This window comes from Podarcis vaucheri (assembly GCF_965113315.1).
Source record: "Podarcis vaucheri genome assembly, chromosome: 7".
NCBI lineage: Eukaryota > Metazoa > Chordata > Lepidosauria > Squamata > Lacertidae > Podarcis > Podarcis vaucheri.
Window position 1 is genome coordinate 21,013,665 of NC_138765.1, and position 24,232 is coordinate 21,037,896.

At 41.3% G+C, this 24,232-nt stretch overlaps 2 protein-coding genes across 6 annotated transcripts in view; both read left to right on the forward strand.

Moving 5' to 3' along the window:
* LOC309537250 (sulfotransferase 2B1-like) overlaps positions 1–24,232 on the forward strand; it is a 75,962-nt gene that overhangs the window by 36,906 nt on the left and 14,824 nt on the right. The window contains exons 3-7 of one of the 3 annotated variants that reach the window (XM_082231978.1): positions 1,286–1,494; positions 1,846–1,972; positions 2,517–2,611; positions 3,321–3,501; positions 4,493–4,706. In XM_082231978.1, coding sequence (XP_082088104.1) covers positions 1,286–1,494; positions 1,846–1,972; positions 2,517–2,611; positions 3,321–3,501; positions 4,493–4,602 — 722 coding nt within the window. In that variant the 3' untranslated portion in view covers positions 4,603–4,706. Of the gene's footprint in view, positions 1–1,285; positions 1,495–1,845; positions 1,973–2,516; positions 2,612–3,320; positions 3,502–4,492; positions 4,707–24,232 lie in introns of those variants that run through there. The other 2 variants (XM_082231980.1, XM_082231979.1) reach the window with 2 other exon arrangements.
* LOC309537253 (sulfotransferase 2B1-like) overlaps positions 8,061–24,232 on the forward strand; it is a 29,848-nt gene continuing 13,676 nt past the window's right edge. Inside the window, exons 1-6 of one of the 3 annotated variants that reach the window (XM_082231990.1) lie at positions 8,061–8,292; positions 10,403–10,548; positions 17,530–17,738; positions 18,090–18,216; positions 18,460–18,554; positions 19,537–19,717. In XM_082231990.1, coding sequence (XP_082088116.1) covers positions 10,419–10,548; positions 17,530–17,738; positions 18,090–18,216; positions 18,460–18,554; positions 19,537–19,717 — 742 coding nt within the window. In that variant the 5' untranslated portion in view covers positions 8,061–8,292; positions 10,403–10,418. Of the gene's footprint in view, positions 8,293–10,402; positions 10,549–17,529; positions 17,739–18,089; positions 18,217–18,459; positions 18,555–19,536; positions 19,747–24,232 lie in introns of all 3 variants that reach the window. The other 2 variants (XM_082231991.1, XM_082231989.1) reach the window with 2 other exon arrangements.

A 24,232-nucleotide genomic window follows, 5' to 3' on the forward strand; every position in this document is an offset into this window, starting at 1 on the left:
CTATTACATGTTCAATCTGAAGTTGTTTGGCTTCACAATTTAAACCGTTAGCATTCCAACTCAGTAATTTAAGATCGGCCATTCCCAGAGTCAGTTACAATATCTGTTTTCCCTGATGCCACCTCTTCCAGTGCAAGTTGTTCCAAGGATTTCTTTTGCTCAGATAGGGGGTCTCCCCTGTCTTGTTTGGGGTCTAAGTCTCTCCTATTTTTATTGAGGAATTCTCTCGCCTGAAATTTTGATGTCAGTTTACATCTCCTCTTCATGTATGTAAAGGAGATACCCTCAGGAAATTCTCATTTGCATCTGATGTAAAAGAAGGAAATTAACTCAAGCAGGGGTGTGGAGTTTTTGCATTGTTTTGCGCCCTCTGCCATTTGTATGAATATATCCCCATGGTGCAGAAGTCATGCGTATGTCAGAAGTGCCATGGGTTTCAGGCACCCAGGGAACAAGTTCCTTCCTTTGAAGCCAAGGTGGCAGAACTAGAAGGTGTAGGAGGCAGAGAAAGTGGTCAAGGAGACCTTCAGGGATGTGGTAGCTGGGTGACCTTCCCACAATGACAGTTCTCCTGCCGTCAGGAAGAACGAAGGTCCTGAGAAAGGAGAACATCACTTTGAAGAAGAGGGAGGCATTCTTATAGAAAGGACCCGTTTCTTGGGAGTTGGTATTGGGACTTGTGCTTTTGTAACTTGTTCATAAATGATCAAGTAGTGAGGTGGCCAAGCTTGCTGACACTAAAAATAGATGGTCAGTAAAATGGTGAATGCAATTTAATGTAAACAAGTGTAAAGTGATGCATGTTGGAGCAAAACATCTCAATTTCCCATACACACTCATGAGGTGTGAAATGGAGGTGATGGAGCAAGAGCGAAACCTTGGAGTCATCTCAAGGAAGATGTTGACCCAGTGTGCAATGGTCGTGAGAAAAGCAGATTCCATGCTGGGGATCACTTGGAATGGAATGAAAGCAAAACTGCTGGTAACATAATGCTGCTCTCTAGTTTCCCACAGGCTTCTGGGAGAAATAGGATGCCAGACTCAATGGGTCACTGGAGTCATCCAGAAGGCTATTCTTCTGTTCTCATTTGTGCCACACTCAATGAAAAAATATAGTCAGTTTCTCCATGGTGAACTGTTCCAGAATTTTGGGGTCTTGCCCCATAGGAAGGTGCTGAATAGCTAGAAGAGAAAGAAGATTCATTGAAATTCTTATCTTCCTCTAATTGCTTTTGCAAGGACCAGTTGTTAATGCACAATGACTGAGTGGTGGATTTCCTCCTAGGGACTCACTGGATGTCGGAAATCTTGAGCTTAATCCAGAGTCAAGGGGACCCCTCATGGGTTCAGAATGTACCACTGGGGGAAAGGGCTCCCTGGATTGAGACGGATGATCATTTGCAGATTGCCTTGAAAAATCCTCCCCCCAGACTCCTGAATACTCACCTGCCATTCCAGCTTTTCCCCAAGTCCTTCCTCCACTCCAAGGCCAAGGTAAGAGAGGAACAATGGACACATCAAGACTGCCTTTGACTCTTGTCTTTTTGAGACACAGATGTGGGGGATTTGGGAACACTAGACACAGCCCGTTTACAGGAGTATGCCATTTTCCGTACTAGAGAATGGGGAGGACTATTGGGAATCTCCTTAGCAGTTTCCTGATTGTGGGATAACTTTAATTTTACATGGTCCACATGCATGGTCAGTCCAGGTCCTCACTGGAGGCTTCTCCTGTTCCCATGTCAGGTTTTATTTATCATGCCTTCAGTTTACTGCTACACTCTGCCAATTGATAGTGTTGGGCTGCCTGGGCCCTCCTTCAATATAGCTCTTCCTCTGTTACAGGTAGTCTATACTCTGCGTAACCCCAGAGATGCTATGGTTTCAAGCTACCACTTCGTCAAAGGCTTTAAAGTATTGAAGGACCCTGGAACTGTGGAAGAGTTCATGGAGAGATTCCTGAGAGGGGAAAGTATGGAAGGAGGCAAATCAGCCACTCTTGTTTGCTGTGACAGTTGGATACATGGAGAAGGGCAGAAATCCAGCAAAGTCCTACATTTGTTATTTGCTTTCAAAGAAAATCAATAAATGTCCTTTCAAATGGGCAAGATTGGCATTAAATGAGAATAGGGTGAAACTTAAGGAAAGTCCTTAACAGCTGGGTGAGATTGGCACCAACAAGACAATAGATAAAAATCGAAGATACTAGACATTCTCACTGGTGGCAGAAACAAAAAGAAACCTTAATGGAGAAAGACCATTAAAGTTTAAGATTGTTGACTCATTCAAACATTTACTTCTTCTGTACGTGGATAATGTCAGTAGATAGATCAGTCAGCAGGTGGCATTAGACTCAGGGGAGCGTTGAAGTCTCCTGTTACTGATTTTGTTCTTAAGGGATAATGCAGTTATTTTCCAAGTTCCTGACTGGTGTTTCCTCTACATGTACAATAGCATTCTCTACTCCCTCCCACAACTCCTTACATTTCACCCTTGCTTCCCCTTTGCTCTTCCAGTAGGTTTGGGTTCCTGGTTCGACCATGTGAAAGGCTGGGTGGAGATGAAGGAGAGAGCCAACATCTTCTTCATCACCTATGAAGAACTACAGCAGGTAAAGGTCCAGTTTTAACTGTGTTGACCTGCAGCCCCAATTCTGACATCCACATCCTCAAGACATTCATTTTGCCCAAAGCCAATTCCGACATAAGGAGGAGGTGGAGTTGCGGGCTCACGCCCCCAACAATTGTGCGTGGCTGGCTTTAGCCCCGCATGACCTGGGGAATCCTTGGGCCGTGTCAGCCCCAGGGCCAGCGAATCGGCTGGCCCCGGGGGCGTGGCCTGGGTCATTTAATGCCGGTGCGGCCCCGGGATCTCCCCTTTTCGTCTTTGCATTCCGGTAAAGATTTCGGGGGGGGGGGGCGTTGCCTTGTGCAAAACCTATAGAGGCCAGGGCCTAAAGCACGCCACGAGCGGTGACCCCTCGGGGAGTTGCTAGTGATGTACATCTCAGGGCTCCCCCTACTGATGTTAACCCTTTACGGTTTTCATGCTAACAGGCTGAAGCATGATAGTCTGATAGGACCAATGCCTAAAGCCAATACCGCTCTTACCTGTAACCAATAAAGTTGTGGCCATTTTTTGCCCATTAACCTAAACTAATGGTGTCCTGTGTCTTCATTTATTCCAACTGGTGGGAGGTGGGAATTGCCGTGCAATGCACCTTGCATACTGGTCCTCATGCTCTCTGTGTGCCTCCTGATGAAGGGCAAGCTCTCTACATCACATGAGGATTCACAGCCATTTGCTTTTGCTTTCTCCAGGACCTTCGAGGCAGCGTGCAGAAGATCTGTCATTTTCTTGGCAAGGAGCTGAACAGCCAGCAAATTGAATCTGTGGTGGAAAACGCCTCCTTCCACAAGATGAAGGACAACAAGATGTCTAACTTTTCCACAACACCAGAGAACCTTTTTGACCATACAAAAGCAACGCTCATGAGGAAAGGTAATAACATTGGAGTGCCAAGGAATAAGGCCACAATGCTGCGTGCCAGAGGTGAAGAACCTCTTCTCTTTTCTGTGGATGTTTGAATGTCTCACAGAAAAAGTCTATCAGCAACCAGTCAATAGAGCGTAGAGTCAGAGCTGACTGTGAACACAGTTTGCAGGTCCAGAAGGGGGTACAGTTTGCAGGATTGTATACCTTCCTCTCTGTGCAACATCCCATCTACGTCTATCTATTTCATGGGTGTCCAGATCAAAATAAGGAATTATTCTGAAAGAGGCAGTCTGGAGAACAAGGGTGTTTCTGCACGATTTTGAGACCTGGATAATGCTGGGGACTCCCTGAAAACAGGTTGCAGATTCTCCAGGCCATCAAGACACAGTAGTTGCCTCAGGGTTGTTTATGCCAGAGTTGGCAGGTTCTGTGTCTTTCACATCGATTTGGAAAGCAAGCAGAAATTCAGCAGGCAGCGCAACAGACACAAAGTTCCCGGAGCTCTCTGTGGTGCAATAAGAAAACATGGCTGGACCCAGCTGGTCCAGGTACCCAACATGCATGCATTAGTGCTGCTGGAAAGCAAAATCAGGAGGGTGGAAATGGTTGAGGAGGGGCTCAGGGCAAACAGTCAGGGGGCATGTTCTTTCCCCCCTAATGTCAGCTACCTGAGGGGTTGCCTGCCTCACAGCTGAGCACAAGGAAGAAACGTCCCAATTTAAGTTTACGTAATTTCAGGTGAACATCTTGGTGGTTGCCACTTGCTCTTGTCTTGTTCTAGGGATCCCTGGGGACTGGAAGAACCTCCTGACAGTGGCACAGAGTGAATGTTTGCCTTCCATTTTTTTTAATTGATTTGTTCCATGAGAAAATAAAAGAAAGCTAGCACATAAATAAACGAAAGAGAATAGCGCACAAAGAAAAGAATAGCGAAGAAAAGAAAAAGAAAGAATACATAAAATTGTAGTTTTTACATCTTGCTCTTGTCTTGTTCTAGGGATCTCTGGGGACTGGAAGAACCTCCTGACAGTGGCACAGAGTGAACGCTTTGACCGTGTTTACTGGGAGAACATGCGTGGTGTGAATATGACTTTCCCTTGGGAATGAAGAATCCCAGATTGTTGCTCCTGGTGTTCTCCACATTCATATGTGTCATATGGCTTGGCTGTTTTCTGCTACCACTGTGCTAAATAAACATACCTGATCAGGAACAGTTGTTCTTTATTTTTTGACCAAATCACAAAGTGTCTTTAGAGGTTGGAGGTCCTTCTGCAGCAGCTGCAGGAGAAATGCTGAGATCGAGATGCCCCTTGAACATCCCCTTCATAGACCTGATGAAGGCCTTCAACCTCATCAGGCAAAAGGGACTCCTCACACTGCTCAAGATAGGATGCCTACGGAAGCGTCACAAGATGATTGTGTTCTTCCATGATAACATGCCCGGCAACTTCCATTATGAGGGCACATCCTCAGATGCCTTCCCTGTTTGTGTTCTTTTTTAAAATGCATGAACTGCTCTTAGAAAACGTCTTCTTTGGATGCTAAACAGCAGGGTGAAATGAATAAATTTACAGTAAAATCTTAAAAAGCTAAGAACAAGTTTAACAAATAAATAAATTAATAACGAACAGCAACAGGCCATAGTGGGAGATGTACTCTTTTTATAATAATTTTTATTGATTTTAACATATAAATTATAATACATACCACATAACTTCATCACTTATATAATCTTTTTTGGACTTCCATCAGCACCTCTGATGATCCACCCTTTTGACCATTTCTTATGCATTTCTTAAATTCATATTGCCTTTAATTGTTTTAACTAGCTATCCTCCCCCTTATCCATTTTTGCAATAATTCCAATAACACTCCTCACAAAACGTCTTGCAAACCTACAAACGTAGTCTTATCATCACAAGTAGTTTTCAAATAGTCTGTAAATTTACTCCAGTCTTCTGTGAATTTCTGGTCCCGCTGATTTTGAATCCTTCCGGTTAGTTTATCCAATTCTCCATAGTCCATTAATTTTGTCCTCCATTCTTCTTTCATCAGTAGTTCTTCTTGCTTCCATTTTTGGGCCAATAACATTCTTGCTGCCGTTGTTGCATATAAAAACAATTTACATTCCTTTCTATTTATATCACTTCCTACTATGCCCAGTAAAAATCCTTCTGGCTTCTTTATAAATGTATATCTTTTTTTTAAAAAAAAATAATCTCATTGTCTATCATCTCCCCGAAGCTTTTCACCTTTTTACATTCCCACCACATGTGATAAAATGTTCCCTTTTTTCTTTACATTTCCAACATTTATTGCTAACTTTATACATTTTAGCTAACTTTACGGGTGTAATATACCATCTATACATCATTTTCATCAAATTTTCTTTTAGGGCATTGCATGCAGTAAATTTTAAACCTTCTTTCCATAATTTTACCCATTCACTCAGCTGTATATTATACCCAAAATCTTTAGCCCAATGAATCATAACCAACTTTACCTCCTCATCCTTCAAATGCCATTCAAGCAGCAATTCTTACATTTTAGACAAAATTTGACAATCATTGCTTAATATCTCTAATTCAAACTTTGACCTGCTTTCATCAAATCCCTTTTCTTTAAAATCCTGTTTAAACATTTCATTGACCTGACGTAATGCAGCAAATCATTCACATATTCTTTAATTTCTTCATATGGTTTCATTTTCCATTTACTTCCTTCCTTTTGTATTAACTTCCAATAATTTATCCATTTCCCACTCCTGTTGACCTTTTTCACACTCATTGCTTCTAATGGAGATAACCAATGCAGTGTTTTACGCTCCAATAGGTTCTTATAACTATCAAATATTTCTATTAAAGATCTTCGAAATATATGGCTTCCAAATCCTTTATGGATTTTTGTCTTATTATACCATAAATATGCGTGCCATCCAAATCTATTATCATAACCTTCTGTAATGGTTCTAGGGGTTGCTCGTGTGTAAATCGGCGCCACACCTGGCTGGGTTGCCTGAGTGAACCCTTTCTGTCCGGACAGCCACTCGCCTGTGGCTGTCTCAATCGCTGGCAGAATCCGTCAGTGGGCGTTTCTTGAATTCTTCCAGCAAAGAAGTTCTTTGACGCCTAGTCTCTGCCTACTCTCCCTGCGCGGAAGCCTTCTGCGCAGGGAGGGTGTGGGCAGTGGAGGACCCGTGCTCTCCCCGCTGGTCCCCGGTGAGGAGTCATGGAGCCACCTCGCCGATTCCCCCATCTGCCCCATCTGCTACGCTGATTTCCTTCCCCAGAAGATGTGCTGCTTCTCTCCCTCCCGGGACGCTCTCCGGAATCCCTCTGGAGCCCTCCCTCTCCCCCTGGCTCCGATGGCAGTTCCCTGACACCTTCCAAATCTAACAGTTCCGTATTTTCTAATAACTTCCATTCCTTTAATCAACAGAGGCAGGATGCTACATAATACAATTTCAGATCTGGCAAGGCGAAGCCTCCTCTTTCTTTAGCATCTGTTAACAACTTAAATTGTATTCTTGGCTTCTTTCCCTGCCAGATATACCTTGAAATAGTTTTTTGCCAATCTTTAAAAATTGCTGCCCCTTTGATTATTGGAATTGTCTGGGGGGGGGGGAAATAACATCTTTGGTAGCACATTCATTTAATGGCAGAAATCCTTCCCCAAAATGAGAATTTCACCCTTCCTCATATTTCTAGATCTCTTTTAATACCATTCCACACTGGCGTATAGTTATTTTGAGATAGATCAATATTTTTAGAGGTTAACCAAATTCCCAAATACCAGTGTATGAACTACAGTGGACATGCTATAGACTGGGGCAAAAGCTATTCTCAGCTGGCATGCTGCTTGAAGAAAAGTGGGAAGAGCAAAGACTAGAAGAAAAAGAAGAGAAGAGGCAGCCAGTGGTGGAAAGTTTTTCACAAGTTGAATTGCAGGCTGATTCAGGCCTATTCCAGTGACGGTGGGAGGCAGGGATCTGGGCTGAGTCAGGTTGAGGCAGCCCAGGATTTCAGAGTGATCCAGGCCTGTTACAGGATGTGGCGTTGGGTGGGGAGCCTGAGGGGTCTGTTTTGCTAGGATGTTCCATTCAGGGGATCAGAGGTGTAACTAGGGTCCCTTATTGTGCACCCTTCCCAAAATTTTTGCCTTTATCCTGCAGTGTTAGCAGGATGGTAAGCTTCTTTCACGTATGAACTGACAGAACCAGTAGCTTCATGTCACCAGACACATATACGTCATCCACTCCATAGTCTGGTACTTGATTTTGGCTTCATTGGCAGGGACCCCTTTCACCAGCCCGTAAGCCTCTGCAGGGAAATCGCTGGGGAAGCAGATCTGAGCAGAGCTGAATCTTTGCACAACAACTGGTGAGCAGCGGATTTGGCCTGGTGGGCAGCAAAATGCTCCTTCACAAGTGCTCCTCCCAGCACGATTGAACCTCCTCCCCATCTATGAATTGGGGAGGTGGAGGGAGGGGAGAACACGCCTTCCCCCTTGACTGAATGTTTAAGTCTTGCTCTGTGAGCCAGGAAAAGAAGGAAGCTCCAGACTCAACTGTAGTGAGCATGGCCTGTGTCTTTCAGAGGCATGCCTGGAATACAAACTCCCCTCTCTGGTTGGCAGTGGTCCAAAGTTAATTGGAAACTTCATCTCATCTATGTAGGAAGTGCATGCTGTGCTGAGTTAGTGATCTTCTGCTGACAGAAAAATAAAGCTGCTGAAGTTTCCCTCATTCCTCCTGCTTCCTGATATTACTGCAGACTCTTTGCAAGGTTTCCTCACACAGTAAGTCTCTTTCCCAGACCCACAGGATGCTTCAATAGCTGCTGGATAATAAGGACTGCTCCTGTTCCCTTCTTGTATTCAAGGATTGCTTACGTTCTTTCAGATCATCTTCTCCTTCTTTTTCTTCCCTTGATGAATTCTTCCCCAGTTGCCTTCTCCCTTTTCCAGATTCCCTCTTTCCTTTTCCAGATTGGAACATGCATGGGTTTTAAACTAACTGCTATATTCTATAAATGTAGCAGTGGAAGAAAGACAGGGCAACAGGTCCACCCACTGGCTCTTCTGAGAGACCTGCTCCCCCTGCTCCTTTCCTCCCTGAACTGTCTGCTCTTGGCAGTCCTCCACCTGTTGAGAGAGACGGGAGAGCAGTGGCTCTGCTGAGAGACCCGCTTCATTTCACTTCTCTTCTTCCCAAACAGATTCCATGCAATATGGTAATCAATTTCAGATCTTTGAAGTTTTACATATGGGTTTTCTTCCCCCTTCCCCTTTGGATTGTCTTTTGAGATTTTAAGGCTGTGAGTGAGGACTCTTTGCTCTGCTCTTGGTTTACAGCTGTTATGTAAAGCTGTAGTTTGCAGCTACTGAGCAAGTGGAATGCTGTAAATGAATAATGGGTATCAAGGGTTCCATATACAGGCAAAAGTTCGCCTCACCTGGCCTCCTAGTCACAGAAGCAGGGAAGAGGAAAAACTATTTTTCACTTCAGGTAGCTAGTGTGAGAGTAGTCCCAGAAGCAGTTGTGCATGTATGTGTATGGAGGGGTGTGTGTCTTTTTTTAGGCAGGTGTGGCTGTGATGTAACACTCTCTTCTTGCGTAAACTGATTTTCCTCCAGTTGATGCATAGTGGCAGTGATCCAGTGGAGGTGAATGGGGCCTATTTCCTCATGGAAGTGAAGGTGATTGGAGTTTATTATGTGACGATTTTGTGTCCAAGATCTTACTGAGATTTGAAAGCCTAATATGATGTGCACTCAAAACCGAGTTCATTGGATTTCCCCACCACCGTACCTGGTGGCACCACCCAGACACCTATTAATGGCCCAGCAATTCCTCCTGAACTCTCCCTTTTCTCTGCTGAAGCAGAGTAGGGGGGGGGTCAAGAAGCTGCTGGAGAATAATGGGAATGGCCCTCTCCGGCTGCAAGAAGCTCCTCCCGTATCCTGGTCTCAAAGAACACACAAGATCATGAGAACTGAGTTTCTTGGGTTTTTCCCCACCACACCTGATGGCACCACTTGAGCATCTACTGATGGCCCATCACCACCTCCTGAACCCCCCCTTCCTCGTGCTCCCCAGCTATCCCCAGTGTTTGTTTCTAGAACTCCTCCTGAACTGCTGAAGAATCACGGGAATGGCCCTCTCCAGCTGCAAGAAGCTCCTCCCGTATCCCGGTCTCAAAGAACACACAAAATCATGAGGAGGGCAGAGAAGAGACAAGAGATACGCAGAGACAGTTGGAGACTGCTTGGGCATCGTCCAGGAGAGGAGGAGCCTTAGAAAGTGTGGAAGAAAGGGACATTCTGTCCTGACAACAGCTCTACAGTGGTACCTTGGGTTAAGTACTTAATTCGTTCCAGAGGTCCGTTCTTAACCTGAAACTGTTCTTAACCTGAAAAACCACTTTAGCTAATGGGGCCTCCTCCCTGCTGCCGCGCCGCAGGAGCACGATTTCTGTTCTCATCCTGAAGCAAAGTTCGTAACCCGAGGTACTATTTATGGGTTAGCAGAGTCTGTAACATGAAGCGTATGTAACCTGAGGTACCACTGTGTAGGGGAAAGACTTACCAGGAAGTATTGCTGAGTTGTTTAATGTTTCCTTGAATAAAGCATTAATTTCACTGACAATGGACTCTGGCACTTCGTGCTGAACAGTATGTGACTCAGCCCTGATAGAAATGACATGTACTCAGAAGTGAGTTTCTTGGGTTTTTCCCCACCACACCTGGTGGCACCACTTGAGCATCTACTGATGGCCCATCACGCCCTCCCGAACTCTCCCCTTCCTCCTGTTCTCCAGAGTTTTTCTAGAACAGTAGCTGCACAAATGTCCCTAAGGATGTGGCATAATTTTTCTTTCTCCTTCTCTCTCTCTCCCCTCATCTTCAGTTTTTCAGTATCATCAATGGCTTATTTCAAATACAAGGGGATCCAATTTTCTACAGAGTTTTCATCAGAGGAAACACTCAGCTATGTGGAAAACGACTTCCAACTGTTGGATGATGATATAGTGAATGTCACTTACCCCAAGTCAGGTCAGTGTTCCAATTAGAAAAATAGATTTTGGATTTAATGGACATAGTGTCCACTAAACCTGCCAGCTATAAGTTTGCTTTTGACATAAGTCATTAACAACCACCATGTAGCTGCATAGTCTCTGGAAACCCATGAAAAATGAACAGATACAGATACAGTCATAGCTTGGATCCTGAACATCTTGGAAGCTGACGCTCTGGCTCCCAAACGATCGAAAACTGGAAGTGAATGTTCCAGTATTCGAACGTTGGTTTTTTTTGGATGCCAAGCATGTAGTACAGCTTCTACTATTCTTTCTGAAACGCCTGCACAATTGGAAACCAATTGAAAGCTACTCCTTGGTTTCCGAAAATGGACTTCCAGAATGGATTCCTTTAAATTTGCGAGGTACAACTGTATTGCAATATATAGGACCATCTTAAACCAGTTATCCATTCCTAGATAATGATTACTTAAGGAGCAACAAGCAAATAAATTATAAGACATTTACAAATGAAGGAAGATGGACAGCAAATAAGTTGAATATCTGAATAGAAATGTCTACCACATGTGAAAGTTACATGTTTTTCATTTTCTGAACTACACAAAGTGAGACACAGGCAATTCCTGATTTTTGCAATGTGCTTCTTCAGCTAATTAATGTGTACAAAAACGCATATAAGTGTGCATAAAATGCATACTTTAGTGAGGAAAAACATAAAAATGCATTATATTGGGGAAAATGCATTGTAAAAATGTGCAAGAAATTTCACAAAGTGACGTAGAAATATGGAGAACTGATTTTAAGATTGCAAAAATGAGAATTCAAAATAGAAATATTACACTTTCAATAGCCACTGTTGATGTTCAAAGGAACCCTTGAAATTCCTGGGGAAGTCAGGTAACCTTGAAAAAAAGAGAGGTTTCCCAATCATTCTGTCTTTCTGGAATATCTTAACCCAGATATTTACAGCGCTCATGAGCTGAACTGAGAATATTCCAAGGAGAATCTTATATGTAATGGCATGCTTCTGTCATGTCACTAGGAAGGCTGTCAGTGCTGGATATGGGCGGTCTGGGTGGTTCCTTTGCAAAGGGGCCCAAGTCGGGGGGGGGGGTTCATAATCATAATCACAATGAAACCTATACTTATATGGTTACCTACTGAGAATTATTAAAAAAGCAACTGTACCTTTAAAATATTATTGTGAAAATATATTGTGGAGGTGAGGGGGAAATTTTGTTCTTGCTCAGGGCACCATATTACCAAAGTCTATCTCTGATGCTGTGTCAGAATCAGTGGCGTAGCGTGGGTTGTCAGCACCCGGGGCAAGGCAAGTAATTTGCGCCCCCTAACCCGTGGATTTGCACCCTCTAACCCGTGGATTTGCGCCCTCTAACCCTAACCCCCAGATGTTGCGCCCGGTGCGGCCGGCCCCCCCCTGCACCCCCCACGCTATGCCACTGGTCAGAATAACCATCTCTACAGGTTGATTGTATATAGACGAATAAGCCATTTTCCTGGTAAAGTCATTTTCCAAAAATCCTCATAATTAACACCCATTTAATTTAATGACTGAATTAAAAAAACATGGATTGACAAGGACACAGCAAGGTGACTGTACACCAGGATAAAGATTCTGTGAAAACCCACAACACAGGAGCTAAATCCTAGGGCTAGGAAGTCCATAGAAAAGCTGCTTAGCAGTATAATTCAAGGAACCACAGGAAACTAGACTAATAGCCGCACAAGTACATCACAAATCTAGGAAGCAGGAAAGTCAATGGGTAACTAAATTAAAAGAAGCAAATTATCTTTTTTTAAATAACTTTTTTTCAAAATTAAAACAAAACATATTATTCAGGAACATATCATCCTTCCCCCCATTTTTCCTCCCTCCCCCTCCCACAGAATCCACCCACCCCCACCCCCACCCGACTTCCCTCAGTTCCAGTCTTTGATTTCTCTAAAAATCCTGTTTTCTGCATGTTACACAGTTGTATAAATCCTCAAACTATTTAGCTGATTATTATCAATTAAAAGTTTGTGAATGTTTATTCAAAACCAGCCAAGTAGTCCAGTTCGCTTTGTTGTGTCTTCACATACTTTGTAATTGTTCCCATTCTTCTTTAAAGTCACAGTTATCCTTGTCCCATAGCTTGTATGTCAGTTTTGCCAGTTCTGCATAGTCCATCAATTTTTCTTTCCATGATTCTTTAGTTGGGGTTTCTTCATTCTTCCATCCTTGTGCTATTAAAACTCTTGCGGCTGTTGTCGCATACATGAAGATGTTTTTCAGCTTTTTTGGCAGATCTTTCCCTACAATCCCTAATAAAAATGCTTCAGGTTTTTTAACAAATGTTAAATGGAACATTTTCTTCAATTTGTTGTATATCATTTCCCAATTTTTTTAAATTACCTTACAATCCCACCACATATGATAAAATGTCCCCTCCTTTTCCCTACACTTCCAACATATATTTGAATTAGTTTTGTACATTTTCTCTAAGTGCACTGGTGTTGTGTACCATCTGTACATCATCTTCATGTAGTTCTCCTTCAATAGTGAACAATCTGTAAATTTTAAGTCAGTTTTCCATAATTTAACCCAATCCTCCATCATAATATTGTGACCTACATCTTGTGCCCATTTAATCATAGCTGATTTTACCTCTTCATCTTTCGTCTCCCATTCTAATAGTATGCTGTATGCAGCCTTCAGTAATTTCACTTTCCTTCGATCACTTCCGTTTGAAACCTAGACCTTGTGTAACTGAATCCTTTCTTGCTGTCTTCTTTATGTGTTTCATATAGTTGTCAATAATGCAACCAACTCTGAAAGTGGTCTTTGATCTCATCATAATCTCTTAATTTCCATTTCCCATCATGTTCCTTTAATAAATCAACACATGTGAGCCATTTTCCTTTCTTTCCAAGTGGTTTGAGCAGTAATGCTTCATGTGGTGAAAGCCACCACGGAGTCTTTTGTTCCAATAAGTCTTTGTATCTCTCCCATACTCTCATTAGTGATTTCCTGATTATATGGTTGTAAAAACTTCTATGAACCTTCCCTTTCCTATACCATAAGTATGTGTGCCAGCCAAATCTGTTGTCATGTCCTTCTAGTTCTGATGCCTCTTGCTTATCCAATCTCATCCAGTCCCTGATCCATACCAATTTATTCATAATACAATTTAAGGTCTGGGAGGGCAAACCCGCCTCTATCTTTTACATCTGTAAGTATTTTATGTTTTATCCTTGGCCTTTTGCCCCCCAGATAAATCTTAAAATCTCTTTCTGCTATTTTTTAAAGCATTCATCTTTCAGGATGACTGGTATTGATTGAAAAAGAAATAGCATTTTTGGCAACACATTCATTTTAATCACCAATATTTTCCCTAACATTGAGATTCATTCTGCTCCATATTTCTAAATTTCTTTTTACCTCAAGCCAATTTTTTTCATAGTTATTTTAAAATAGGTTTATATTTCTTGATGTGAACCAAATCCCTAAATATTTAACCTTTTTATGGACTTCAAACTCAATGTTTTGTTCTAATTCGGTTCTTTCTTTTTCCTTCATGTTTTTAACTAATAATTTAGTTTTATTCCTATTTAGCTTAAATCCTGCCACTTCCCCAAAATTCTGATTTTTTTTCTATTACTTTAGGAAGTGAAGTTTTAGGTTCTTCCACTGTTATCACTAGGTCATCTGCATACGCTTTTAACTTGAATTCACTTTTTCCAGTTTTTACACCTGTAATCTCTTTATTTGCTCTTATGTTTTTGGCAAGTACTTCCAAGACCAGAATAAACAATAATGGTGATAATGGACATCCTTGTCTTGTACCTTTTTGGATCTTACAATCATCCGTTATCACCTGATTTATAATTAGTTTGGCTTTTTGTTCTGAATAGATTGCTGCTATTGCTTTTAAAAACTTAGGACCAATTCTGATTTGTTCTAACAGCTTTATCATGAACTTCCAAGAAACATTATCAAAGGCTTTTCCAGCATCTATAAACATCATTGCCACTTTCTTTTCATTTTTAGCCTCCAAATATTCTATTATATTCAAAATATTCCTTATATTCTCCTTCATTTGTCTTCCTGGTAATAACCCGGCTTGATCTTGATGTATATATTCATGTAATACTTTTTAAAAATCTGTTAGCTAGAATATTTGCAAACAATTTGTAATCGTTATTTAACAGGGAGTTAGGCCTATAGTTTTTAATTTGCAGCAAATCTGTGTCTTGTTTTGGAATTACTGTTATATAGGCCTGTCTCCATGTTTCTGGGATTTTGCCTGTGTTCAATATTTCATTCATGACATCTTTCAATGGGTTCGCTAATTGTTCATTTAATTTCTTATAATATTTTGCTGTAAAGCCATCCGGGCCTGGGGACTTGCCATTTTTAGAGCTTTTTATTGCCTCAAGTATTTCTTGTATTGTTATCTGGGAGTTAAGGATGTTCCTTTGTTCTTCTTTTAAATACGGCATATTGCTATTTCTGAAGTACTCTTTTATCTTAAATGTTTTCTTTCCCTTGTCTATACAGCTCAGAAAAATATTTAACAAATCCCTCTCGTATTTCCTTCAGCTTGTCTGTAATTCTGCCATTTATGTTAATTTTATTTATGGAGTTCCTTTGTTCACTTTTATTCAACTGCCAAGCTAACAACTTCCCCGGTTTATTTGCATGCTCAAAATATTTTTGTTTTACTCTTTTTATTTTCCAGCTGATTTCCTGGTTTATAATAATTGAATATTGGGTTTGTAATGTTTTGATTGCCTGTTTTACTGCCTCTTTATTTGCTTTGTTTGGCAGCTGTTTCTCCTTTTTCATAATTTTCTCTATTATTATTTTTTCTTTTTCTCTCTCAATTTCCTTTTAAATGAGTTTTGTTGTATAAAGAGTCCTCTCATTACAGCCTTGCTTGCATCCCAGACCGTCTGTAACTTTGTTTGCCCTTGACTATTTATTTCAAAATAATCCATCAAGGTCTTTTTTGCTTTTTCAACAAATTTGTGATCATCTAATAAATCATCATTTGATCTCCATCTAAAAGAGATTTGGCTTTCTTTTTGTAATTCCATAGTAAGGGAATTATGGTCTGAAAAGGTTCTGGGACTGATTTCAATTCTTTTGACTCTTGTTTCCAATTCTTTGGAAATCCATACAGAGTCTATTCTCAAGATGCTGTCATGTACATGGCTCTAAAAAGTATACTCTCTATCAAACATGTGTCTCATTCTCCAGATATCTATCAGCTTTAGATTTTGAGTCATGTCAAAAAAAGTTTATGGCAGTTTACCTTTCTTTGGTCTCTTTTTTCCTGGCTGATCTGTCTTTGTCTAAAGTTGGAACTCCATTTAAGTCTCCCATTAAGATAATCTTTTGATCTGCAAATTCAAGTGGTTCTGTTTCTAGTTTTCTGAAAAAAATGCTTTTCTATCATTAGGGGCATAAATACTAACCAATATCACTTTCTCTCCCTGGATTTTAATCTGTATTATTAAAATTCTGCCTTTTTCGTCCTTCTGAATCAATTTGAGTTCAAGTGCAGAATTAATATAAAAAACAATTCCTTTCTTTTTTGTTTTATCTGATGAGATGAAATCCATACCTGATTTTTTTTTGTTAATTAAGGCCCTTTTATGCTTTTTTGCAATATGTGTCTCTTGGAAACAGATTATATCTAATTTCTGTTTTGCTATTACATGTTCAATCCGAAGTTGTTTGGCTTCACAATTTAAACCGTTAACATTCCAACTCAGTAATTTAAGATTGGCCATTCCCAGAGTCAGTTACAATATCTGTTTTCCCTGATGCCACCTCTTCCAGTGCAAGTTGTTCCAAGGATTTCTTTTGCTCAGATAGGGGGTCTCCCCTGTCTTGTTTGGGGTCTAAGTCTCTCCTATTTTTATTGAGGAATTCTCTCGCCTGAAATTTTGATGTCAGTTTACATCTCCATGTATGTAAAGGAGATGCCCTCAGGAAATTCTCATTTGCATCTGATGTAAAAGAAGGAAATTAACTCAAGCAGGGGTGTGGAGTTTTTGCATTGTTTTGCGCCCTCTGCCATTTGTATGAATATCTCCCCATGGTGCAGAAGTCATGTGTATGTCAGAAGTGCCATGGGTTTCAGGCACCTAGGGAACAAGTTCCTTCCCTTGAAGCCAAGGTGGCAGAGCTAGAAGGTGTAGGAGGCAGAGAAAGTGGTCAAGGAGACCTTCAGGGATGTGGTAGCTGGGTGACCTTCCCACAATGACAGTTCTCCTGCCGTCAGGAAGAACGAAGGTCCTGAGAAAGGAGAACATCACTTTGAAGAAGAGGAAGGCATTCTTATAGAAAGGACCCGTTTCTTGGGAGTTGGTATTGGGACTTGTGCTTTTGTAACTTGTTCATAAATGATCAAGTAGTGAGGTGGCCAAGCTTGCTGACACTAAAAATAGATGGTCAGTAAAATGGTGAATGCAATTTAATGTAAACAAGTGTAAAGTGATGCATGTTGGAGCAAAACATCTCAATTTCCCATACACACTCATGAGGTGTGAAATGGAGGTGATGGAGCAAGAGCGAAACCTTGGAGTCATCTCAAGGAAGATGTTGACCCAGTGTGCAATGGTCGTGAGAAAAGCAGATTCCATGCTGGGGATCACTTGGAATGGAATGAAAACAAAACTGCTGGTAACATAATGCTGCTCTCTAGTTTCCCACAGGCTTCTGGGAGAAATAGGATGCCAGACTCAATGGGTCACTGGAGTCATCCAGAAGGCTATTCTTCTGTTCTCATTTGTGCCACACTCAATGAAAAAATATAGTCAGTTTCTCCATGGTAAACTGTTCCAGAATTTTGGGGTCTTGCCCCATAGGAAGGTGCTGAATAGCTAGAAGAGAAAGAAGATTCATTGAAATTCTTATCTTCCTCTAATTGCTTTTGCAAGGCCCAGTTGTTAATGCACAATGACTGAGTGGTGGATTTCCTCCTAGGGACTCACTGGATGTCGGAAATCTTGAGCTTAATCCAGAGTCAAGGGGACCCCTCATGGGTTCAGAATGTACCACTTGGGGAAAGGGCACCCTGTATTGAGACGGATGATCATTTGCAGATTGCCTTGAAAAATCCTTCCCCCAGGATCCTGAATACTCACCTGCCATTCCAGCTTTTCCCCAAGTCCTTCCTCCACTCCAAGGCCAAGGTAAGAGAGGAACAATGGACACATCAAGACTGTCTTTGACTCTTGTCTTTTTGAGACACAGATGTGGGGGATTCGGGAACACTAGACACAGTCCGTTTACAGGAGTATGCCATTTTCCATACTAGAGAATGGGGAGGACTATTGGGAATCTCCTTAGCAGTTTCCTGATTGTGGGATAACTTTAATTTTACATGGTCCACATGCATGGTCAGCCCAGGTCCTCACTGGAGGCTTCTCCTGTTCCCATGTCAGGTTTTATTTATCATGCCTTCAGTTTACTGCTACACTCTGCCAATTGATAGTGTTGGGCTGCCTGGGCCCTCCTTCAATATAGCTCTTCCTCTGTTACAGGTAGTCTATACTCTGCGTAACCCCAGAGATGCTATGGTTTCAAGCTACCACTTCGTCAAAGGCTTTAAAGTATTGAAGGACCCTGGAACTGTGGAAGAGTTCATGGAGAGATTCCTGAGAGGGGAAAGTATGGAAGGAGGCAAACATTTACTTCTTCTGTACGTGGATAATGTCAGTAGATAGATCAGTCAGCAGGTGGCATTGGACTCAGGGTAGCGTTGAAGTCTCCTGTTACTGATTTTGTTCTTAAGGGATAATGCAGTTATTTTCCAAGTTCCTGACTGGTGTTTCCTCTACATGTACAATAGCATTCTCTACTCCCTCCCACAACTCCTTACATTTCACCCTTGCTTCCCCTTTGCTTTTCCAGTAGGTTTGGGTTCCTGGTTCGACCATGTGAAAGGCTGGGTGGAGATGAAGGAGAGAGCCAACATCTTCTTCATCACCTATGAAGAACTACAGCAGGTAAAAGTCCAGTTTTAACTGTGTTGATCTGCAGCCCCAATTCTGATATTATTCACACATGAAGCTGCCTTCTTTTTTGAAAGATTCTACTAATATTGGCCAGAAAGGGATTCTGAGCATGTGCAAAATTCAGTGCTACCTCTATACACACTGCATATCATGTGCAGAGTACATTTCCTTATTTCTACATTGGAGCAGATGTGCCAATAACCTGCTTTTCTGCTGCAAAGGTAATGTCTCTTGCTAACTCAGGTGCCCCCTGTGTTCGGTACTGGCTGAGGAGAGGTGGAGACAGAGTGGCTTCTGCAAGGTGATAACAGCAAATTCCACATCCTCAAGACATTCATTTTGCCCAAAGCCAATTCCGACATAAGGAGGAGGTGGAGTTGCGGGCTCACGCCCCCAACAATTGTGCGTGGCTGGCTTTAGCCCCGCATGACCTGGGGAATCCTTGGGCCGTGTCAGCCCCAGGGCCAGCGAATCGGCTGGCCCCGGGGGCGTGGCCTGGGTCATTTAATGCCGGTGCGGCCCCGGGATCTCCCCTTTTCGTCTTTGCATTCCGGTAAAGATTTCTGGGGGGGCATTGCCTTGTGCAAAACCTATAGAGGCCGGGGCCTAAAGCACGCCCCGAGCGGTGACCCCTCGGGGAGTTCCTAGTGATGTACATCTCAGGGCTCCCCCTACTGATGTTAACCCTTTACGGTTTTCATGCTAACAGGCTGAAGCAGGATAGTCTGATAGGACCAATGCCTAAAGCCAATACCGCTCTTACCTGTAACCAATAAAGTTGTGGCCATTTTTTGCCCATTAACCTAAACTAATGGTGTCCTGTGTCTTCATTTATTCCAACTGGTGGGAGGTGGGAATTGCCGTGCAATGCACATTGCATACTGGTCCTCATGCTCTCTGTGTGCCTCCTGATGAAGGGCAATCTCTCTACATCACATGAGGATTCACAGCCATTTGCTTTTGCTTTCTGCAGGACCTTCAAGGCAGCGTGCAGAAGATCTGTCATTTTCTTGGCAAGGAGCTGAACAGCCAACAAACTGAATCTGTGGTGGAAAACGCCTCCTTCCACAAGATGAAGGACAACAAGATGTCTAACTTTTCCACAACACCAGAGAACCTTTTTGACCATACAAAAGCAATGCTCATGAGGAAAGGTAATAACATTGGAGTGCCAAGGAATAAGGCCATAATGCTAATGCCAGGGGTGAAGAACCTCTTCTTTTTCTGTGGATGTTTGAATGTCTCACGGAAAAAGTCTATCAGCAGCCAATCAATATAGATCGTAGAGTCAGAGCTGACTGTGAACACAGTTTGCAGGTCCAGAAGGGGGTACAGTTTGCAGGATTGTATACCTTCCTCTCTGTGCAACATCCCATCTACGTCTATCTATTTCATGGGTGTCCAGATCAAAATAAGGAATTATTCTGAAAGAGGCAGTCTGGAGAACAAGGGTGTTTCTGCACGATTTTGAGACCTGGATAATGCTGGGGACTCCCTGAATATAGGTTGCAGATTCTCCAGGCCAACAAGACACAGTAGTTGCCTCAGAGTTGTTTATGCTAGAGTTGGCAGGTTCTGTGTCTTTCACATTGATTTGGAAAGCAAGCAGAAATTCAGTAGACAGAGCAACAGACACACAGTTCATGGAGCTCTCTGTGGTGCAATAAGAAAACATGGCTGGATGAGACGCCCAACTGGCCCAGGTACCCAACATGAATACATTAGTGCTGCTGGAGAGTCAAATCAGGAGGGTGGTAATGGTTGGGGAGGGACTCAGGGCAAACAGTCAGGGGGCATATTCTTTCCCCCCTAATGTCAGCATATTCTGTGCCCTTCACATTTATTTGGAAAGCAAGCAGAAATTCAGCAGTTAAACCATTCCAAATCTCTGCACGTATACATTCCTGAGTCCTCTGCTATAGGGCCACAGAGTCTGAGTTCTCCATCTCTAAAGCTGCAAAGGGAACCTAACTGAATGGTTTTTCACCTCAAAGTGGTTAAAATGGATGTGAGAACAAAGTGCCCCACTGTGCCCTCATTGACTGGTGGCTGTTCATGAGAGAAAGCTTGGTATGGAGGTCCTTTTTTTAATAAAATTTTTATTGGATTTTCACAATTTATATAAACACACACAATACACAATACAAACATACAAACACAAAAACAAACATGTATAATTTCAAATCCTTATTTTCTTAAAACTTATTTCACCGACCTCCTCATACCTCCCCTTTCTGCAATCCAATTTCAAAATTTATTTCAGCAAATCCTCCCCCTTAATTTTATCTAATTGTTTCCTTTTCTTTTACTTAATCTTTACAGCTGTAATCCACTTACTTTCTATAACCACAACATTTTAGTACTCATTAATTTTACAATATTTCTTAAGATAAATTTTAAATTTCTTCCAATCTTCTTCCGCCATCTCTTTCCCCTGGTCTCGGATTCTGCCGGTCATCTCAGCCAAAGCCATATAGTCTATCACCTTCATCTGCCATTCTTCCAGAGTGGGTATGTCTTGTGTCTTCCAATACTTTGCGATAAGTATTCTTGCTGCCGTTGTGGCGTACATGAAAAATGTTCTATCTTTCTTTGGCACCAATTGGTCAACAATGCCCAAGAGAAAGGCTTCTGGTTTCTTAGGGAAAGTACATTTAAGTACCTTTTTCATTTCATTATATATCATTTCCCAGAAGGCCTTAATCTTCGGGCACGTCCACCAAAGGTGAAAAAAGTACCTTCAGTTTCTTTACATTTCCAACACTTATTATCAGGCAAGTGGTAGATTTTTGCAAGCTTGACTGGGGTCATGTACCACCTGTAAATCATTTTCATAATATTCTCTCTTAGGGCATTACATGCCGTAAATTTTATACCGGTGGTCCACAACTGTTCCCAGTCAGCAAACATAATGTTATGACCAATGTCTTGTGCCCACTTTATCATAGCTGATTTCACTGTTTCATCTTGTGTATTCCATTTCAGCAGTAAGTTGTACATTCTTGACAAATTCTTAGTATTGGGTTCTAACAGCTCTGTTTCTAATTTTGATTTCTCCACCTGGAAGCCAATTTTCCTGTCCTGTTTGTAAACCTCCATTATTTGGTAATAATGGAGCCAATCTCGTACTTTAACCTTCAATTTCTCGAAACTCTGTAATTTCAGTTTATCTCCCTCCTGTTCCAAAATTTCCCAATATTTTGGCCATTTGGCTTCCATATTGAGCTTTTTCACAGCTTTTGCCTCCATTGGCGACAACCACCTTGGGGTTTTATTTTCCAACAGGTCTTTATATCTAGTCCAAACCTTGTATAATGCTTTCCTAACAATATGATTTTTGAAAGCTTTATGCGCTTTAACCTTGTCATACCATAAATATGCATGCCATCCAAATACATTGTTAAAACCTTCCAAATCCAAAATGTCTGTGTTCTCAAGGAGCAGCCAATCTTTCATCCAGCAAAAAGCTGCTGATTCATAATAAAGTTTAAAGTCTGGCAGGGCAAATCCCCCTCTTTCCTTTGCATCAGTTAAAATCTTAAGTTTTATTCTGGGTTTTTTGCCCTGCCAGACAAACTTCGAAATGTCTTTCTGCCACCTCTTGAAACAATCCATTTTGTCCACAATTTGCAATGCCTGAAATAAAAATAACATTCTAGGCAATACATTCATCTTAATAACAGCAATTCAGCTTAACAAGGAAAGCTTCAGATTTGACCATATTTCTAGATCCTTTCTTACTTCTGTCCAGCATTTCTCATAATTATCTTTAAATAAATTCACATTCTTAGATGTCATATTAATCCCCAAGTATTTCACTTTCTTAACCACAGTTAAGCCCGTTTCATTCTGGAACCTCTCCCTTTCTGTAACTGTTAAGTTTTTCTCCAATACCTTAGTTTTTTTGTTTATTCAGTTTAAATCCTGCAACTTGACCAAATTCTTGAATTAGTTCTAAAACTCTTTTCGTACTAGTGTCTGGCTCTTGTAAAGTAAGTACCAAGTCATCTGCAAAGGCCCTCAATTTGTACTGTTTAGCTCCGACCTGTATCCCTTTAACCAGCTGGTCTCTTCTGATCATATTTAGCAAAACCTCCAGGACTGATATAAAAAGCAGTGGGGAAATTGGGCACCCCTGTCGTGTCCCTTTTTCTATTTTAAATTCTTCCGTTACCACATTATTTACAATTAACTTAGACTTTTGTTCAGAATATATTGCACCCATACCATTCTCAAATCCTTGGCCTACCTCCATCCCATGTAGATTCTTCTTCATAAAACTCCAAGAGATATTGTCAAAAGCTTTCTCCGCGTCCACAAATATCATTACTGCTTTAGTGTTTATATTCACTTCTAATAATTCCAAAATGTCTATTATATTCCTCACATTATCTGACAAATGTCTTCCTGGGAGAAAGCCTGCTTGGTCCTTATGAATCTCTTCCATCAATACTTTTTTCAATCTTTTTGCCAAAATGTCTGCAAAAATTTTGTAATCCACATTAAGTAGCGATATAGGGCGGTAGTTCTTAAGCTGAGTCTTTTCAGTCTCTGTTTTTGGTATGAGTGTGATATAAGCCTCTTTCCACGATTCTGGTGCTTTTCCCCCCTCCAAAATTTCATTGCAGACTTCCTTCAAGGGTTGTAATAGCCACTCCTTCAAAGCTTTATAATATCTGGAAGTCAGCCCATCAGGTCCTGGAGATTTGCCCAGTTGCATATTTTGGATGGCACCTTCTATCTCTTGTTCAGTTATTTTCTGGTTCAAATCTATTTTACTTTGATGAGAAATTTTTTGTAGTCCATATTTCTTAAGAAACTCATCTATGTCCACTTCTTTCTGCGGCCCTTGTGAATATAGTTTTTTAAAATAACTCTGAAAGCAGTTTCTGATCTCATTTGGCTTATAAATGTTCCTTCCTTCAACTTCTAAATTTGTAACCGTATTTAATTTTTGTCTTTTCTTCAATTGCCAAGCCAAAAGTTTACCACATTTATCTGCAGATTCAAATGTCTTTTGTCTCATTTGTTTAATTTTCCATTCTATTTCTTGATTCATCAATTCCATATATTGTGTCTGATGTAGCTTAATTTCTCTCAAGATCTCTTGGGACTTTGGTTTAGATCTTAATTTCTTTTCTCCTTCTTTTATCTTTTCCAAAATCTTCTCCTTTTTCTCATTTTGACTTCTCTTCCTTATTGTATTTTGTTGTATCAAAAATCCTCGCATAACGGCTTTACTTGCGTCCCATATTACTCTTTTTTCGACGTCTGTTTTTAAGTTTATTTCAAAATAGTCTCTCAATGTTTTTTGGGCCTTTTTGTATACCTCCTCATCTCTGAATAAGGTGTCATTCATCCTCCATCTGAAAGAGCCAGCTGTTGTTAATTTCATCTCCATCTTTACCGCATTATGGTCGGAGCACGTTTTTGGGCAGATTTCCACTTTCTTGATTTTCGGTGCCATTCCACTAGTAACCCATATTTGGTCAATTCTAGTCCATGTCATTTTGGCTTCAGGAAAGAAAGTTCCCTCTCTCTTGAGAGGGTTCTTTGTTCTCCAAATGTCAATCAAGTCCATATTTTCAGTCATTTCAAAGAAAGTCTTTGGTAGTCTTCCATATTTAGAGACTACCTGTCTTTGTGCCTTGTCCATATTTGTAGATACT